The 18,607-nt window shown below is 46.0% G+C and overlaps 3 protein-coding genes across 3 annotated transcripts; 2 read left to right on the top strand and 1 right to left on the bottom strand.

Annotated features, from left to right (window-relative positions):
- The first annotated feature begins 358 nt into the window (after positions 1 to 358).
- Positions 359 to 2,928, top strand: LOC112878868 (50S ribosomal protein L21, chloroplastic). The gene is made up of 5 exons (XM_025943109.1): positions 359 to 700; positions 1,161 to 1,241; positions 2,205 to 2,306; positions 2,384 to 2,458; positions 2,593 to 2,928. The coding sequence occupies exons 1-5, from the start codon at positions 398 to 400 to the stop codon at positions 2,674 to 2,676; spliced, it is 645 nt and encodes a 214-aa protein (XP_025798894.1). The 5' UTR covers positions 359 to 397; the 3' UTR covers positions 2,677 to 2,928.
- A 4,967-nt stretch (positions 2,929 to 7,895) lies between these two features.
- LOC112886928 (hornerin-like) lies at positions 7,896 to 13,301 on the top strand. Its single transcript, XM_025952970.1, has 3 exons — positions 7,896 to 8,053; positions 9,502 to 9,570; positions 10,831 to 13,301. Exon 3 carries the CDS (start codon positions 11,100 to 11,102, stop codon positions 12,999 to 13,001), a length of 1,902 nt encoding a protein of 633 aa, XP_025808755.1. The 5' UTR covers positions 7,896 to 8,053; positions 9,502 to 9,570; positions 10,831 to 11,099; the 3' UTR covers positions 13,002 to 13,301.
- A 2,458-nt stretch (positions 13,302 to 15,759) lies between these two features.
- LOC112899653 lies at positions 15,760 to 16,559 on the bottom strand. Its single transcript, XM_025968218.1, has one exon. It carries the CDS (start codon positions 16,462 to 16,464, stop codon positions 16,156 to 16,158), a length of 309 nt encoding a protein of 102 aa, XP_025824003.1. The 5' UTR covers positions 16,465 to 16,559; the 3' UTR covers positions 15,760 to 16,155.
- Between the last annotated feature and the right edge of the window lie 2,048 nt (positions 16,560 to 18,607).

Genomic DNA, 18,607 nt, shown 5'->3' on the forward strand with positions numbered 1-18,607 from the left:
CTCATCGCGGGCTTGAGACCGGCAACGGCAGTGTTTGGTCATAAGAAACCAGGTTTAAAAAATTTTTTAGCGGGTCCGAGCCCTGTTCAAAAACTTAATTCAATTATTTTCCAACTATAAAAAAGAATGGGTAGTTTTCTCTATACAAATAGCCAAAACAAGTTTAATTTTGTGTAAACAGTTTCCAAAATCTTGTTTTGCTTAGTTTTCAAATTAGTTCTACGAGATTTACTCGAACTTGATAATTTCTCTCTCCACGGCCAACCTGGCTAATCTGAACCGTCAGCTCTCGATCGGATGGCGATCTGTCCCGTCCTATCCACAATATTATCCCTCCTCTCGTCTTCCTCCCAAAAAACCCCCCACACTCCACTCTGACGGTCGGACCTCGTCACCCATGCCTCCCCTCCCCGCCGCGGCAATGGCCACCGCGACGCTGCCCCTCCGCCTCCTCCCCTCCAAGACCCTGACCCTCTCATCCATCCCCTCCGCGCGCCGCTCCCTCTCCGTCGCCGCCGTCGCGCACCGGCGCTGGCAAGTCCGAGCCGCCGCCGAGGAGGCGCCCGAGGCCGTGGAGGTTGAGTTCGTTGAGCCCGAGGCGGAGGCTGAGGAGGAGGAACCGGCGGTGCCGGAGCCCGTCGAGGCGCAGCTCGCCGCCGCCGGGGCCGAGAAGGACGCCGACATCTTCGCTGTTGTCATGGTGGGTTGCCCTCCTGTCGCACTTCCAGTGATGCAAATTTTTTGACTGAGTTATTGCAAATTGAGTGCCTACTTCATGCTGCATGATCTGTAATCTTATGAACGGCATCCGCGAATGGCACTCTACCTAACCCGCCTGCCAACACTGTTGCTAAGCAAGCATTTTACGGCGGTATTACACTGCATGGGAAATGGGTAGGCTGCAGGTGTCAGATTTTCAGTACTACGGAATAACAACAATGTGCACTCGCTACTGATCTATTTGAATAGGTCGTAATGTCATCATGAAAGTTCTGTGAATTGCATAGCTTAAGATGAGTAGTAGCCTTACATTGACTAATTTTTTTTAAAGAACTTTTTAAAATGCTGAAATATGCAAGAATTCATCTTGTAGCATGCTTTTATGTGATTCTTGTCCGAGAAAATGATGAATCCGTTCCGACTACTCTCCTGTTTTGCAGATCGGTTCAAGGCAATACATTGTGATGCCGGGCCGGTATATATACACACAGAGATTGAAAGGTGCCAATGTCAATGATCAGGTTTGGTGATACTTCCTATCTGCATCGTTTCCCTCCTGCAATGTTGGATATGGAAGTCAGTTTAGAATTGTCTACTTATCTTTAATGCATTTCTGTTCTCGTAGCAGCAATTTCTTGCTAAATATTTCCTTGATGTCTAGCAAAACCCATAACCTACAAATCCTTCTGGCATGATGTATTATTATTCTGGTGAATAGGTAATTTCTCATTGCATATTTTTATATGTTGGGAGCACAGGAAAACCAATATTGTTTTTCAATCTGCAGTGTTCTTTGGCTCATAGATCCCAATGATACAATGCATCTGGGGTGCATGCATAGAGAGTTCTACCATGATGGTGTCATCAGCTCTGGTTTTATGCTTGTTGCTGATTTGGTTCCTGAGTCAACACGGTGGCAAGAACAAAAAATATAAAGGGTGGATAAGGTTATAGAAGGATAATTTAAAATTCTTTTCTTCTTTTTTAAATAAATTGATGTTAGGTAGAAAAGGTGGTATTTTCTAAGACCACTTGCAGCTTCTGTGTCATTCATTATCTTTGATAATAATGCATTTCCCCCTCAGTGTGCTAGAACAAACTACGAAATGCTAAAATGGTTAATAGGTATTGTCCATCGCATTGTCAATAGTACATTTCGCAATCATGTAATGTGTTATTGATGTAGTACTAGAAGCAAAGGAGTCATTAATCTGTAATAATGGAAATGATTTTATTTCTGGCTGTTGTGTAAAAGTGTAGTTTCTCTAAGAATCATTTGTATTTGTTGGTGTGATGCGCTTGTCTGTTATAGCAAATACATTACCTAGCCTCCATATTAACTAATATGTCCTGGGGAGCATGCTCAGTGCTCCGGTCCCCGTGCATGTGTTAGCTTCACCTGACTCACCCATTAATGTCTCTCCAACTCAGTGCCTTCCTCATCTTATCAGAAACTGCACTGCCTGACAATGCTTGATTTGCAGATCATATTAAACAAGGTGCTACTAGTGTCAACTAGGGACAAAGCGTACATTGGAATGCCAGTGGTGACCAATGCTGCTGTTCACGCAGTGGTCGAAGAACAGGTTTGTCTTGCATGTTGTTGCAGTAATGATGGATGCAATTAGTTAACATTGATTCATCCCCATTATTTGATGCCCAGGGACGGGATGATAAAGTTATAGTCTTCAAGTACAAGAAGAAGAAGAAGTACCAGAGGAAACTTGGTCACAGACAGGTATGCTTCCAGTTACATTCTCATTTCTTGAGGAAAGGTGGAAATACAATGATAAATACTGAACTGCATTTTTCATTCCAAACTCCAGAACAAACTGAATAATTTTGTGTCTACAATTTCATTTTATTTTGTAGCCAAACACCAGGTTAAGAATCACGGGCATAAGCGGATATGAAGAGTACCCTGCTGACCCAATACTTGACCCTGCTGCAGCTTAAGCTAAATTGTAAGTTATGTAGTTACAAACAGCTGGTAGTACAGTAGCATGCAAATTTTCTTTTTTGTGTCTGCAAGGAACATTTTTCAGCAAAAATTTGCTTTGTTTGCGTGTTCCGAATTCTGCCAGTCAACCAGTGGTTCGGTCCCCTGTTTATTCCATCAGCTCCCCTGTTCAATTCGAAATTGTGTATGCTAGCCAGTTGTATTACTGTTACACGATCCCTCCGAAAGAAGAGAATTTCTTTTTCTTACTGCAAGATGGGCATTTTAACTTTTGGTATGGGCACCTTGCATGGTTGTTGATTTGCACACAGAACACTGCGTAAAATTGTAACTTTTGTGATATTGTATACCTTCCTGCGTTGGCTGTCATAATATTACTGACCGATTATGACAATGCAAGTTCAATTTCAAAGCACCGTGCACTGCTTGTGCAATATCGTGTCCTTAACAAAGGTATCTCTGGCATAAATATGTTGTAGTAATGCTTGACATTAGAATCTTTGTGTGTGCTCAGACTGTATTTTAGTTGTGTAGTTGTGTTGCCGTGTGGGACTGTTTTTGGACTTAACTAGGCAACTCCCAAAACTTTCTGAGTTCTGATAGTAGAATGCAATTCTATCGAAGCGACCATAGTTAGATTAGACTTGACCAGTGACCCATGTTACCTGCGAGCAAGGTATATATATGTACTCATCTAATTTTAACACGAGGTAACCTCATGGAAGCGATGGATAGAGTACTTGCTGGCTGTGAAAGAATTAGCAGATCTGGGTGCAAAGCAAATTTGCACACTTGTGTGTCTGAGTTCCATAGCCATTATTATAACTTCAGGTACACAAACTATGTAATCTGCATTTTTGTTTGTTCGTTAATTACAGCAATGGCGTCTGGGAGTACCCTTGTTCTGTTAAAGAGTTTCAGTTTGAGTTATTGACGAGCAAATGGTGCGCGAAACAGATAAGGGAAAGTAGGGGTGAGTTATTATCAGAAGAAGAAATATCTTGGTCGCGCAGTGGTCGTACAGCCCGTGTGTAAGGTATCCAAATCCAGTGGTTGCTTCTCTAATCTGTGCTCTATAGAATAAGAGACAAGTTGGTGCTTGAGAATGCATTTTCCGGAGACCAAAACGCGGCTAACCACTTCATGCAAGTCGACTTAAGGTCCTGGGAGGGCATCAGCAAGTTGCTGTCAGGCTTGACCGCTTGGGTAATTCAGAAGCCTAGGACAAAGCTCTGCCTTGCAAGCAGGGAGGTCAGCAACAGGAACTTCCTTTTGCTAGAATCTCCGTGGGTAGAGGTTGGATTGGACACACTGGGTCCAGGTAAGTGCAGGAGTGTTTCCTGGCTACAGGTTTTCTCTGAAAAACGTTGTGTGACCTCGACAGAGATACGGTTCGGTTCATCTGCAGCAGCCCAAATCGCAAATACTAACACTGCTTGTCTGATACACACAGAGCCTCTGCAATTTCCACCGATCGTCGTCGTCAGGTCATGGGGGGAACCCGAATCCAAATCCAAGCGTTGAAAAAACGCTGCTCCGCATGGGCCAATCTCTTTTGCGCACGTGCTCCTTCCCAGGTTTTAACCACCTCCAGTTTACTCGTCGCGACTGCGCATCCCCGTTGTGGTGATGGCCGATGCTGCTGCGGCGTGAGTAGATCCCACGTCGGGCCGGAAAACGACGGGGCCGGCTGGGGGAACACCGTGAGCCCGGGACGAGCTACGTCTGCGTGCGTTTTCCTCCGCTACGGCCACGACTGTCCCCGCCCACGGTATCTTAACTTCGTCTTCTTTTCTTTGCGTTAGTGGGTTTGTCGTACTAGCATTATTTATACTACATACCATCCATTTGTTTAAACATGTTTTTTATGGTTGGTTGAGTCCGAATATAGTATTTTTTTTCGAAACACGGTACAAATATAAACGCTCACACACACACGCACACTCACCCCTAAGAATACACGCACATCATCTTACCTCTACGAGTACCTCCGAGAGACTGAGCCGGCATATTCTTAAAATTGACGAAGTCACCGTATACTTGACTTATTCGTAACTGAGATCTTCGATTTGCATACGTGTTTGAGATCTGCACTACTCCGTGTTCGTTCGTTTGTATGTTTTTCCAACAGATTTATAGGCTAATGCCTACAAGTATTTGAGTTGAGACTTGACTCATACGTGTTTGTGATCTTGGGGTTTGCATTGATGGATTTATGCTTTGTTACTTTTCTAGTTCGAAGTTATTAGTGGAAGTGTACGGAGCTTCAGTTTGTTTTAGTTCAAAATTGAGAAATTAGTATTTTCAAAACTTCAGTTAGAATGAGTTCAAAGTTTGAACATATATACAGAAGAAGCTTGTGGCAGGTGGTTGGAATACATTTCAAAGACGAACAAAAAGGCACACATGGACATGGTACATGAAGCAGGCCGCGCATGGTGCTCCAGCTCCACGTTGGTGAACCCGGCCTGGTACTGCAGGGAACACAGCGACAGCATCGTCCAGCCGTCCAGGTGCAACGAACCTAACACGGCACACCACCGCAAAAGGCAAAAGCGCAGGCAAGGCACTTGCCATTGCATCCTCCGAAGACTCGGGCCGCCTCGTCAAAAGGCTCCAAAAACATCGCGCGTCATCGTAGCACTAAACAATGCTAATGCGAGGTGACATGGATCGGGAGATCCGCGAGTAATTAAGCCTTGATTGGAGCCTAACCCTGGAGCCAAAGCGGGTCCTCCACGCCGCTAATTTACAACGGTAATAACAGTCTCTCTTTTCCAATAAATTAATAATATTAGGGAGAAAATATATTCCAGCAGTCCCTCGAAACCTCTCCTTTTTCCTAATAATTATTGGGTTGTCTCAATATTTTACCATAATTCCTCTCAAATAGACTCTCCTAATATAATATCTTAGTTGTATTGGGATGAACTATTAAGAAACTGTAAAAGTATCTCTCTCAATAATCTATAAAAATAGTATTACGATATCTCAGTGCTAGTTTATTAAGAGATATGACCGCCGGAGATGTTCAGAACCCGTGCATCGTAGCCTCATCGTCGTCGTCGTCTCTGAAAAAGCCTGAGCGAATGGTTCAACCGAGGATTGAGTACAAAAGACGCCGCGGCGTCCGAATCCTACAAGGACAACATTATTTGTTCTTTTTATCTTGGTGACAGAAATAGCGCATCTGACCACAACATGGGTTTTGAATAATTTGGAGGCTTTTTAGCTTAATCAATGTTAGACAAAGGACAAAGTGTAGCTTCGTCGATCGGGTAGCAACGGTGATGAGGCGCGCGACGCTAATTAATTCCATCTCTCTTCATTGGGTGGTTTCTTTATTACTAGGTTGAGGCCAAGGGAAAGTTTGCTTCTCCGGAATTACTTTAGGATTTTCGGTCCATATCATTGTTCATCTTCGAAATTGCGGTGTCGATGCAGGCATGTAGTTGTTCATCGTCATCAATCAACCCATCAGTGTCACCATTCGTAGGACGAACGTTCATCCAAGATTATCTTTTTCCTTGATTCCAACGGATAAACTATATATTTATTATCATACGTTCACCTTATATGTTTGAGATTTGCTATGTTCTTTGTATATGTTCCGTGCGATACATTTAAGTGCATCTTTCGTGTATTCAAAGTATGCGAAAGTATGTGAGCCTCCGCATCTCTACTTCGACCTGCATGTATGTACACGCACATCTCTGTATTATGTTTCGAAAAAAGTATGTGCGTGTATTCATAGGAGTAAGGTGCATACATGGTAGGCATATGTATTAGTAGCACTTTATCCTATATTTACTTTAAAAAACCGTGAGGCGCCTTCCGAAAATAAAATACAGACCCTGGCGATGCTATTGGACGCCAGTTGGAATCGTGATGCGGACCCAGAGCGAGCTCCAAGAGGTCACGGAGCAGGAGATCGGCGGCGGCCGACACGTCAGCTCCGGGCCCGCCCCGCAAACCAAAGACACCGGGAAAGCGACCCGGACCCGGCCGCCGCGACCATCCATCGCTCGCCTCGGCGCGCGGGCCCCACCTCCCACGCTCCCAGGGCTCGCGGGTGCGGGTCGCGTCACCCGTGACGAGCCGCGCGCGTCCCTGCCGTGTGGTCCGCTGACGTGCGGGGCATGGTGGCTGCTGGTCCCACGCGTCGGTGGACGGGTGCGGGGAGGCGGGCGGTGCGGGGGAGAGGCGGGCGCGCACTGCGCAGGCGGCCACGGTTTCTTCTGGGCGGCTTCGTTTGTTTTTAGATCGGTTTCGTAGAAAGACCCCTACCGCATTCCGTTTTTACAATTGACCATCACATATTTTATAGTTCAGGTTTCGCTGTATTTTTAGATTTCAACCCCATTTCTTGTTTGAGCTGAACATTGTCCAATCAAATATGTCCTATGGCAAGAAAAGCTAATTTGCAATATGAAACCATTGTATCCTTGATTAACAATGCAGCACGTTCAACTTGTAGTAGGACAAGCTGTGGATACAAACCAAACGTGCCCTTAATCCAACAGACCTTGCATATGCTCTTTTGCTACTTGTGTCCACTCTCTTTTCCTCTTTTTACTTTTATTACTATCAGTGAGTACATTGGTTTAAGGCTTAGGAGGATCCCTGCATGCTTGTCTCGCTCAAAGGCTGATCTGAAATGGGATTACAACCTGTTGCTTCCTCTTAGTGTCTTCAGCACCTGCACTTCATCATGAGATTGGACATCGATGCTATCCTACTTTACTTTTCTTTGTGTGGTGCAAGATAGCGAGTTGCTAAATCGTAGTCAAATCAATAAATGATGAGTGAGTTGAATTTACCTAGGGGAGAATTAGGAAAAAAGATAGCACATACTAGGGTTTGACTTTGATAAAACTTAGCAAACATTGATTCGCATCGTACGTTTACCTCCCCCTGACTCATAACAAGATTTCTTTCTTTGACAATTACCTCGTCTGCCTTTTACCTTTTCTTATATGGTTTTATTTGACATCCATGACAAATTGTTTCCAAGAGAAAGCTGCTTTAGAATGGTGCAATGTGCAATTAGAACGACCACGGGGTCGTTCCTGCTAAAACCCGAACAAACTTGGCCTCACGCGCCCCAACCAACCAAGGGTGTGACGAAACGAAAAGTGACTTTTCCGGTGTAGCCCCCGCTCGAATGCCGAAATTGTCCCCCACCCCGACCCCGACCGCCAGGCCTCAGCATCTCCCGTTCTGTGCCCTCTCTGCTCCATTTCTCCCCGTCCCGTCCCTCCCGCGTCGCATCGCATCACCACCGCCTCTCGCTTTCCTCTCCCTCCATCCCTCCTGCGTCCCCGAGGCGCGGGCGACGGCGACGACGACGACGCGAACCCCGCCGCCGCCTAGGTATCTCCCACCCCTCCCCTTCTTTCTCCTCCACTGACCTCGGGGCGCGCGCCGCCTCGCGGCCGCCGTCGTCGTATTTTACCGACGATTTCGTTTTCGTTCGCGTTTTCTTCGTTGCACCCAGCGAAGTTCGCGCGGGAATTTCTCGCTGTTGTCCCGGCGATTTCTCCGGTGCTTGCTTTACGATATTTAATTGCGATTCCCTGTCGCGGGGTGGGTGATGCTGCTGGTATTTAAATTCGTGGTGGGCAGCACGCTAATCCTTCCCAGCTCCGGCGCAGTGATCCGGAGAGGTGCAAGGTGGAAGGTTGGTATTGCGTTCTAGCTCTTTTTTCTTCGTAGTGAGCCCACCCTTCGTTTCGTTTGTCTGCGGTACTTGCTGTTACTGAATTCGTATGCCCCCTGAAGAATCTGCGAGATTCGTTCAGTTTTTTTTTAAGCTCGACCCGTGTGCTTGCTGTTGATGAGGCGCGCTCGGAATTGGACTGCTTTTAGTGGAGATGCGTTGAGCTGCGTTTTGCCGCTACGCTGTTCTTACATCTGGGGACCGTACCGGGTCGGATCTTCGGTGGTGTCTGGGCGTAGGTGAGAACGTGAGATGAGAGAAGCATGAATCCAGCTAGAGTTTCTGTCTGATTTTGTGGGTTCATATAAGCACTGAGTAGATATGATCAATCCGTTATCTAGTGAAATCATATTCTGTCACAACCTTGAAGCGGAGTCTGCCGCTGAATTGTAAATTGCCATCTAGTGTTTAATAAAACGCATGGAGAAGAAGGTATAGAATAAATATCCTTTACAATGTTTGTGCTTGATAAAAACAATACTAATGACTTAGAAAGTAGCATCTGTGAAAAGTATATTTGCAAGAAGAAGGTATATTTGGTTTCAGTTTGGGGCCCTAGTTGGATCAGTCAGAGCCTAGATATATGATATTGCTTATACATTTCCTAAAATTGCAGTCGTAACTAAAATTTCGCACACTGATATAGTCCTCATTTTTTTCCTTTCAAAGGCTGTTTTTTTCTTTACAAGTTCTATGGCATAAAAGGCTGATTCCTTTGACTGTTCCTATCCCGTGAATCTTCTGACCCCCTCTCTCATAGTTTACAGTTTTTAGAATATTCTTTCATCTTTGTGGCTTTTGCTCATGAAAGGCATGTGAGGGTATCGTGTAGACATTAAAATATATCTTGATAGTTTTATCTTGTTAATTGGAACCAAATTCCATTTTGCTTGTTCAGATTGAGAGGAATCTAGAATATTCTTCCCCTACATTAGTATGGTCCCTGTCTAAAAAAATAACGCAGTCCGAGGACCCATTGCAGATATATGCTGGTTCTTTCCTTTTGTTGTGATCAAGACATGCTAATATTCTTGTTCCTGATATAAAGTTGCAGACTGTGGCGTGCCTGATGAGATTTTGGCTTCTGGATTCGTTTTTGCAGGCACAGTTGCTGAGCATTTGGGCAGTCAGCTATAAGCATATCTGGCCTACTGTTGTTTGATTCTTACTGGTAAGGCCCATATGCTTCAAATTGTGCCACTGAATATTCTTATAGCAAAACTTGGTCCAGTCCTGAGTATATTCTGTGCAATTGTACAGTGCCTGTAGGTTCTGTCTTGTCCTGTAATCGTCTCAAAGTTCTTACTAGCAGTGACTCAACTCTTAGCAATATGGCTTAATATGGAACAATTCACGATACAGTTGGAACTTGGTTGTTTAACTTTCTGGCTTTCTTTATCATTACATTGCATGTTGTGATTTTTATTTTCAATTGTTAAACTGTTTCAGCCACACTGGGTGGACACTCACTAAACACTCCCCGCTAATTAGGACATTTGGGATTTTAGTTACTAAGTAGCATTGCCAATTTACTTTAGTTAATTTGTAGATACTGTTTCGTAAAAGTCTGGACAAAAGTAAGGTAACATGGGTGGAGTTGGCAGATTTTTAAGTTTTAATCCATCGTTACTTGATGATAAAGACATCAAATCCCTACCTTATATAGAGGTACAGGTACTATGTGAAAACCCCCAAAAAGATATTACAATGCTAGATTGGAATACAGCAGAATGAAATAACTAGAAATGGAACTAATCATTCCTAACCCTTTTGTCTGTACAGTAGACACTGTTTCTGGTACTGTGTAATTACTGCTGCCTCACACTGCCTTACACTCCTGCGGTTGAGATATACTTAAGTGAAGAGTGTTGTTGAAGCCTTAGAGGAGATATTAGTTTACATATGAGGGCATTGCTGGATGATTTAAATGAAAATGGTCCTGCTATCATGCCTCAATGCCTTATTATAGACATAGAGTTTACACAACTCGAACTAAGTTAACAAGTTACTACCCAGAATGAGCTAGCCTGTTTCACTTTCTGTTTGTTTCTGTTATGCTATTTTGTTAGCCAAGCCACTGTTGTGTCATTCACTTATGCGATATGTTACCAGATACTGGTGGGCATGATTAGAATACCTCAATCTTGTTAATGCTGGCTATGTAGTATGACTTCCATCCTGGCTGTTTATTGCTGAATTCTGGTTGAGCAGTAAATGTAAGATTGTGTTTTCATATGTAAGACTTTCTCCCCTTTAATCATGTCAATGGCATATATGAAGAGTCAGCATTCATCATGGATATGGACTGAATGCCATAAAAAACGACGGTTGCTGTGTATTTTTTACAGTCTTTATATATTATTTTCCTGTCTTCATAATTATTTTAACTCATGAGCACTTATCTCACCTGTGTTCTATTCACTGGTTGCAGAACTTTGGTCAATTGGTTGGATGAAAGTGTTTGTTGGATATTCACGGATCTAAATTGTCACCTCTTCGTGATTAAGTAGCATCATTTCACATTCAGCACTGGGAAATGGATCGTAATGATACTTCAGGGTTTGTTAGTGGAGGATGCAAAGATGTTGAGGCCTACTAATTACTCTAGGTTTTCTAACTTCGTAGCTTTGTTGACAATTATTTAACCCGGAAGTGAGGCCAGCTGGTACTTTCTCATAAGTTTGGTGGACTCTAGGAGCAATGGAACCCAGAGATGGGCATTCAGCATTCACCATAAGTTTCTCGAATCCAAATGGCTTTGTGAATCAGCGTACTGTCGTTCCAGCAGCCAGTCATCCAGGAGCTGGTTCTAGCCAACCTGATGTGCTTGCTCCGAGAGGTTACAAGAGAAAGTTGACTGAATTGGCTCTATGTCTGGGCGACTCATCAAGCTCAGATAGCAGCAGGCAGAGCATGGGTACTGGCTGCACTGTGTCTTCTGCCAGGGGAAGTGACGATGGCTCGTGTATGGACTATGACATAAATTTTCAGTTATCTCTTGGCAATGAGGGTACTTCCAAGCTGCATAAACAGGCTTGTGATTCTAGGAGGGCTTTTGAGAAGCCTGGTTTGGATCTTAAGTTATCTTTGGCACCATCTCAATCTGGGGTAACTGATGCAGACCTGATTAGAACCCCTGCACTTCAGGACACATTTGTGCATCCACATATTATGGCTTTAGTGCCAACAGTTGATGAAGGATCTACATCTGCTCGACGTCCATATGGAGGCATGGTGCTTTCTTTTCTTAACCAGGCTGAACAATTGGCAGGGTTTTCTCTGAGCCAAGCATTTCCAGTGAGCTCTAATCAGGTTCAAGGTCCAGCTCCTCCAACACCAACAGTGGTCCAACAGCCAAAAAGTCCAGCAGCCTGTTCTTCCGGGTTTGTCCATTCACAGCAGCGTAGCAGTTGCACAAAGGTTTGTTCATACCCAGGATGTGTAAAAGGAGCCAGAGGTTCATCAGGGCGATGCATTGCCCATGGTGGGGGTAGAAGGTGCCAAAAGGAAGGCTGCAACAAAGGAGCAGAGGGCAAGACTATTTTCTGTAAAGCTCATGGAGGGGGGAGGCGCTGTGACCATCTTGGATGCACGAAGAGTGCTGAAGGCCGTACTGATTACTGCATAGCCCATGGCGGTGGACGGCGTTGCAGTCATGAAGGGTGCAAAAGAGCAGCACGAGGGAAATCCGGCCGCTGTATCAAGCATGGTGGCGGGAAGAGGTGCCAAAAGCCAAACTGCACAAAGAGCGCTGAAGGGCGGTCAGGCATGTGCATCGCTCACGGTGGTGGTCGCCGCTGTCAGCATAATGGTTGTGGCAAGGGAGCTCAGGGCAGCACTAATTTCTGCAAAGCTCACGGTGGTGGCAAGAGATGCACACATCCCGAGTGTTCCAAGGGAGCAGAGGGGAGCACACAATTCTGCAAGAGCCATGGAGGTGGTAAACGCTGTTCAGCTGAAGGTTGCACGAAGAGTGTGCATGGCGGGACCCAATTCTGTGTCGCGCATGGAGGAGGCAAGCGGTGCGTGGTAGAAGGGTGCAAGAAGAGTGCAAGAGGCCGCACCGACCGATGTGTTGGTCACGGTGGGGGTAAGCGATGCCAGTCCACCGGCTGTGGGAAGAGTGCGCAGGGAAGCACTGATTTCTGCAAGGCACACGGTGGAGGCAGGCGCTGCTTGTGGGGGCATCCGGGTTCAGACCTCGGATCTGGTGGCACTCCTTGTGACCGTCTTGGAAGAGGCAAAAAGGGCCTGTGCGATCATCACAACCCGCTGGTGAACGACAACAGTGTCCATGGGGGTGTATCATTTGGTGCTTTCAGTATTGTCAGCGATGCCCTTTCTCACGGAGCTAGTCCTCCAAGCACTGGAACAAGCATGCACAGCTTCTTCATGCACCCAGCAGAAGCTCCTCGCCATGCACCAGCCTCAGCCCATGAGGGCCGCGTGCATGGTGGTAACTTTATGCCCATGCTTGGTGGTGTGAGCCTAGGGAAGAAACCCGCCAACAACACTGATGCTAGCACCTCCACAACTCACAACTGGAAATCTGCAGCTAACATGGAAAAGCCTAGTAGCTCTGCACGACGCAGCTGGCTGTAATGCCAGAGTTCGCCGCCAGCCCTCCCATCCCGGTTTGCTCCGTCATTTCATCTGGAAAGCATCTCCCATGTCCTCTGGTGTCAATTCTATGTATTTGTGTGATTATGTGAACTGTCTGTGATAATTGGTCAGGACTGCTTTGTTGATCGTTTCCCTGGTCGTGTGTGCTTTGTAAGTGGTGTGGTCGTGTGTGTTCTGTAATAGTCGTGTTGTATGAATTGTGCAAAGAAACCCCTCATCATGATATAAATAAAGGAGGGGGTTGCGATAATATAAGCTAAGGGTGCCTTTGGTTGGGAAGCCAACGAAAGGGCCAAAACGCCCTAGGTGTTTTTACTCAAAAGCAGCTTTCGCTGCAGTACAAATGTAAAAGCATCTTCCTCCTGCTTTCAGTGGCTTTTGGGGCAAAAAATTACCCACTGCCACTGATTATGAAAAAATGGTTCATTCTATCCACCTTCCGTCCGCATCATCCTGCCTCCGCTCCCATCTCGCACCCCGCCCTCACCTCCCGCCACCACCCCCACACCCCCCCCCCCGCCTGGCGCCACCCTGGCCGCCGCGCCGCCCCTCCCCACCCTGGCGCCGCGCCACGTGTCCCCGCCCCACCCCGGCCGCCGCCGCCCCGCCCGCACCGCCAGCCCCACCCCACCCCGGCCGCCGCCGCCCCGCCCCACCCCGGCCACCGCCGCCCCGCACCGCACCGCGCCGCCCGCCCTGCCCCACCCCAGACGCCGCCGCCCCGCCCGCACCGCAGACAGGTATGGCTCATGCTCCTCGTGCTGATTCCTGTCGCTTCTGATTGCTTCCTGGGTGTAGAAATACTGAGAATTAAGCAGTTGTTTCTTTGCTTCTTGCTGTGCCTGATGGAACTCAACCAATCTGGTTCAGAGCTCTGACCTTTACTCTCCAACCTGCCTTCTGGGTCTTGACTTGCAATCTTGTGGTACCAAGCAGTACAAAAGATGTCCCCAAAACTCTTGTCGTCTGCGCTTATTTATTTTTGCTTCTTCTCAAGCAAATATCTGCCAAATTTATGTTTCAGTTCTTGTTTGTTTCATCCCCACATATATACTTTTATAACGAGTTTGGTGAATAGTCTCATATGATTTGGTTCCACATTTCTATTTACCAATTAAATTAGTAGCCTAATGAATCCAGTGATGTTGCTAGGAAAAAAATTAGTAGCCCATTTACCATTCGTGACAAGATCGCTGCTGATTTGGTTAGTGCGAGAAGAGGATAGTTACGTTGACATACATCATAATTTTATGAGCTATTTACCTTGTGTAATTGCTACAGTTCTATTTATGCGGACCATATGGATAAAAAACTTAAAAAATTTAATATTTTTCGTTCCAAAAGATATATTTACATGCAAAATAGTGAACATACCATGTTTGTACGAGTATTTTGGTTTATATACAGTCCCACAAACCTTCAGGGTATTACAGGTATTTCACCCACAGCACACAGTTTCCCATAACTCACAGCTGTTCTAACTAAACGGTCTTCTGCTTTTCCCACAGCAGCTTGTTAAGCTCATAGCAGTTTTTCCAAAAACCACAGCCCAACCAAACACACCCTAAGTGTGAGTTATATGTGAACCGTTGTTCTTTCTGTCCATTTGTTTATGATTGGGAACACACAAGATTAGTCTTGTGGGTGGTTCCCTGTTGATTCATCTTTGGGAAGTAGTGTGTGAATTATCTATGAAAACTTTTGTTCTCTGTCTGAACTAAGAAACCTGCTTCCGCTTGCATGCAAAGCTTTGTCTCAGCCTATCGATCAAAATGGGCATATTGGCTCCATTGCAGAAACCTGAATGAATCATCATTCTATCTGAAACCAGTGATAGGATGGTTGATCCGCGTTTTTTCAGTTGTCTCACCAGGACCAAAGGATGCCTGCAAATACGTAACTGGCCTGGCAATCCATGCGCTGCTGCTGAACATACCTGATGATCCTTGTGGTAGTAGGACACCACTGCAAGGCGAGCACGCCTCTTGATTTGATTCGTGAACGCGACCGCGGTGACATGTCATCTGCGGAGCATGCTTCTGCTGACTCTGCTCGCCACGTCCACACCAACAGCTAGGATCCCACCGCTATCAATCAGAGGCCAGGCGTCCAGAAGCACATAAACAGTCTGAACCTGAATGATTCCTGGGGATAAAATTGACAGGCAAATAAGCCATACTCGCCAGAAACAGGATTTACATTCTGAACTGGTGGGGATCTTCCAATCGTCAGTGAAAAATCTGTGAATGCATATCCAGGTAAACATTTAGGTATCTCCAAATCGCCGAAGAAGAAGAAGAAGAAAATCTGTGATTTTCATAAGCAGCAGGTTCGTCATGTGATTCTTTTCGACGCAGATTTGGTGATTTCTCTAGAAACCACGCAGAGTTGGTCGAACTTGATTGGCGACAAACTGATTGCCTAAGCCGATGCTGCATGAACATTCTTGATGTTCTCCGGAACACGAGGCTCCTGTTGTGCCTTCATAGAACATATCCTGTGTTACTTTTAGGTAACACGGTAACATCTAATCCGCTTGTACCACCAGATATGTTCTCTGTGCCTTCATGTTTCGCAGCAAACAACGACTGAACGTCATTTGTGAACACGTGAAAGCGCAGGTGACCAAACAACTGAACGTCATTTGTGAACTCGTGAAGCACAGGCGATCAGTTCTAGAATCTCAGTGCTAGAACAGGGAAACAACATCCGCGATATTCTACCTATATAGTAGTAGTAAGAAACAAGGCTTGCCTAACCCATATTAGGTCGAATAATCATCACACGCATAGTACATATATGCAGCCCTTCAGATGACATGCGAATAGCAGTCACAAGTTCACAACTACTACCACGCGGCAACGTCTTTCCATACATAAAGTACATAGGCTGGCAGGAACAGATGCTACTGAATTTGCCGATTCGACGACGATCGATGCACGCGAGGTGAAGGGGAGATCGGCGAAATTATTTCATCACGATCGATGATAATCCCGCAGGAGATTCGATCACGGGACGACGAACAAAGTTCATACTCACTCACTCCAATGGCAACCATCGATCGGGGGAGAAATAGAATCTCCATCGATGCTTCCACGATGCGGGACGGCGCCAACAACAAACAATGCAGCCATCAGTACTGGCCGGGCCAGAGGAAGGCGCCCATGGCGAACTCCCGCTTGGCGCGGAGGTCGCCGGCGACGGGGAGGCCGTACTCGCGGAGCAGGCAGTCCACGCGCCACTCCGGCATCGCCTCGTAGTCCGCCCTCTTGTACCGCGGGTAGTGCAGCGGCATCCGGAAGAACCCACCGCCGCCGCCGCAGCTGCTGCTACCGCCTGCCTGCTGCTGCTCGCCGGCGGCCGCCGCCGCGGGCTTGCCGGCCTTATTGGGCTGCTGCTTCTGCTGCTGCAGGGTCACCACGCTAGGTCCCAGGGAACCCATGCTTCTTGGCTGCAGGAGCTGCTGGCCTGCAGGGGTTGGCTCGGCTGCTACGATTGCTGGCCTCCAAATTGGCTGGTGGTTTGTTGCGACAGGGTGTTCGTCTGTGCCGGGGTACTTATAGAGGTAGGATTCTGACGGAAAGACGCGGATCCCACGGTTAGGTCTGACAGGAATTTTTTTTTCTCCCTTCCCGTTTAAAATTTTGACTGCCGCCGATCTATAATGTGTGCTTCCTTTCAATCACAATTTACCGATACAAGTGCCATTTCAGGTTGCATGTAACCAGACAATCAGAAGGTCTCTCTCTACGAAGCATAGAATTGGAGTTAAAAGTTATAAAAGTAACTTGTAATAGTACCATGTCTAGTAATGTTCGTTAAACACATTTATCATGAAAATATATAAGTTTTCAATGAAAATTAGAGGTAGTGATTAAAATTCTGTTTTTATAGATGGTTTTCAAATATCAAATGTCTATTATTCTCACCCGACGGAACTAGCAGACCCCAAATCATGTACAGGTGTACACAACCAAGTTTTTCTTACACTACTAAGTACTTTATTATAGCACCAATAGGATCTTCGGCGTGGAAATTGACCCATAATATCTGAAAGATAACTTATTTCAAAGCTAGAAAGATTTGCCTTGAGAAACTGCCAAGTGGGATACTATGAACTAATTAGTTTGTCCTAAACGCCGTATATTTTTCAGAAGTACTTGTGATAAGTGATAACATTATTATACATGCATACAATCAAGTATTTTTTTTTTGTTATTTTGCCTCACCAATCCACTTTGTCCGAATAACCCCCTAAGCAAAAATTTAGGCTCGATTTACTCCTCCAAACAATTACAATCTAAATTTTATGAATTTTAAGTTCAAATTTTATGAGTGGATAGAGAACATGATGCCTTATGTTAATCACAAATATTGTTGTGCATGTTTTGGATACTATGTGCATGCCGTGGACGATACAGAGAGCAGAGCAATCAAGTGAAGGTCAATAATAGACCCTATTACTTCCGGAGCACGAATGATTTGTGTAAACCATCAATGCGGCATCATATTGCTGCGGACACGTGCAGCCTCAGATGAACATACAAAAACATACACTAGGGTCCTCAAGGCCGGAGTACGCTCGGTGGCGTGAGAGGAAACCAGGCGGCGTGTGTGATCGCATCGCGACGGCGGCATCTCCTGCTCTCCCTCCCCACATCCCGACCGCCGCGTGGACTCACCCGTTCCCAATCATTCCAGTCCCAGCCTATTATTAGGTACCTGAAAATAACGCGATGGGATGCAATTAGAGACGCATGGACCATCTTTGTATTAAAAATTTTCCCTCTAATAATGATTTTCATATTTTTGATAAGTATTGTTGCAACTTACTATCAAAATCCAACTATCAAAAATGGGATAAAGGAATGAATCGTCTTCATTTAGGTGGGAAGGCACTAGCAGATCCAGTGAGCTACGTGTACAGGTATGGTATGGCATACCCTAAGCCTAGCCCAACCGGCATACTATGTAGTCTATTAAAAAAAACCAATTTCCCTTCCGTCCCGCAGCTGCTAGGCTCTCGCGCGGCCGACGCGCGACTTGCAAGCGCCGCCGTCCGTCTCTCCGAGACATTGCCGACTCCCCTGCCGGCCTACCCCTCCACTCCACCTTCAGGCAGCGGCGCGCCTCTCCCTTTTCCTTAGCGGCAGGCGGCTGGTACGCCTCAGGTCCGCCCCTGCGCCTCATTCCCCGGCGGCTGGCCCCAGCTGGGTAGCCCCTCCACGGGAACCCGCCTCCGGCCATCCCAGCATCCCCAGCCAGGCTGCGCCGCGCTGCCCTTACGGCCGTGCCTCAGCTCCCAACCGGTGAGAACTCGATCCCCTCTCCTCTCCCCTGCATTTTCTTTAGTTTTCCCCTAAAGATGATGTAGTCAAGACTTTCATGGCCATTAGAATGCGTAGGCCTAAAAAATAGTGTTATAATCCTATTGGTTATTTAAGCTTGTTTCGTTTATATTCCAAACTATTAGTGTGTTGTTTTAAACTATCTGGGTTGTAATTTAAGATTTATTATGCTATTTAGTAGTTGTGTACCGAATTGTTAGATAATTTTTATGAAACTTTACCGGTAAATTGCTAAAT

The sequence above is a fragment of the Panicum hallii genome, chromosome 1 (genome assembly GCF_002211085.1).
Source record: "Panicum hallii strain FIL2 chromosome 1, PHallii_v3.1, whole genome shotgun sequence".
NCBI lineage: Eukaryota > Viridiplantae > Streptophyta > Magnoliopsida > Poales > Poaceae > Panicum > Panicum hallii.

What these genes read in the sequence shown, in the direction of transcription:
- LOC112878868 (XM_025943109.1), top strand. Translation starts at nt 398, where the DNA reads ATGCCTCCCCTCCCCGCCGCGGCAATGGCCACCGCGACGCTGCCCCTC. An exon ending in ACGCAGTGGTCGAAGAACAG is followed by an intron (nt 2,307 to 2,383) that starts GTTTGTCTTGCA and finishes TTTGATGCCCAG; the next exon opens with GGACGGGATGATAAAGTTAT. An exon ending in GGAAACTTGGTCACAGACAG is followed by an intron (nt 2,459 to 2,592) that starts GTATGCTTCCAG and finishes TTTATTTTGTAG; the next exon opens with CCAAACACCAGGTTAAGAAT.
- LOC112899653 (XM_025968218.1), bottom strand. Translation starts at nt 16,464, where the DNA reads ATGGGTTCCCTGGGACCTAGCGTGGTGACCCTGCAGCAGCAGAAGCAG.
- LOC112886928 (XM_025952970.1), top strand. Translation starts at nt 11,100, where the DNA reads ATGGAACCCAGAGATGGGCATTCAGCATTCACCATAAGTTTCTCGAAT.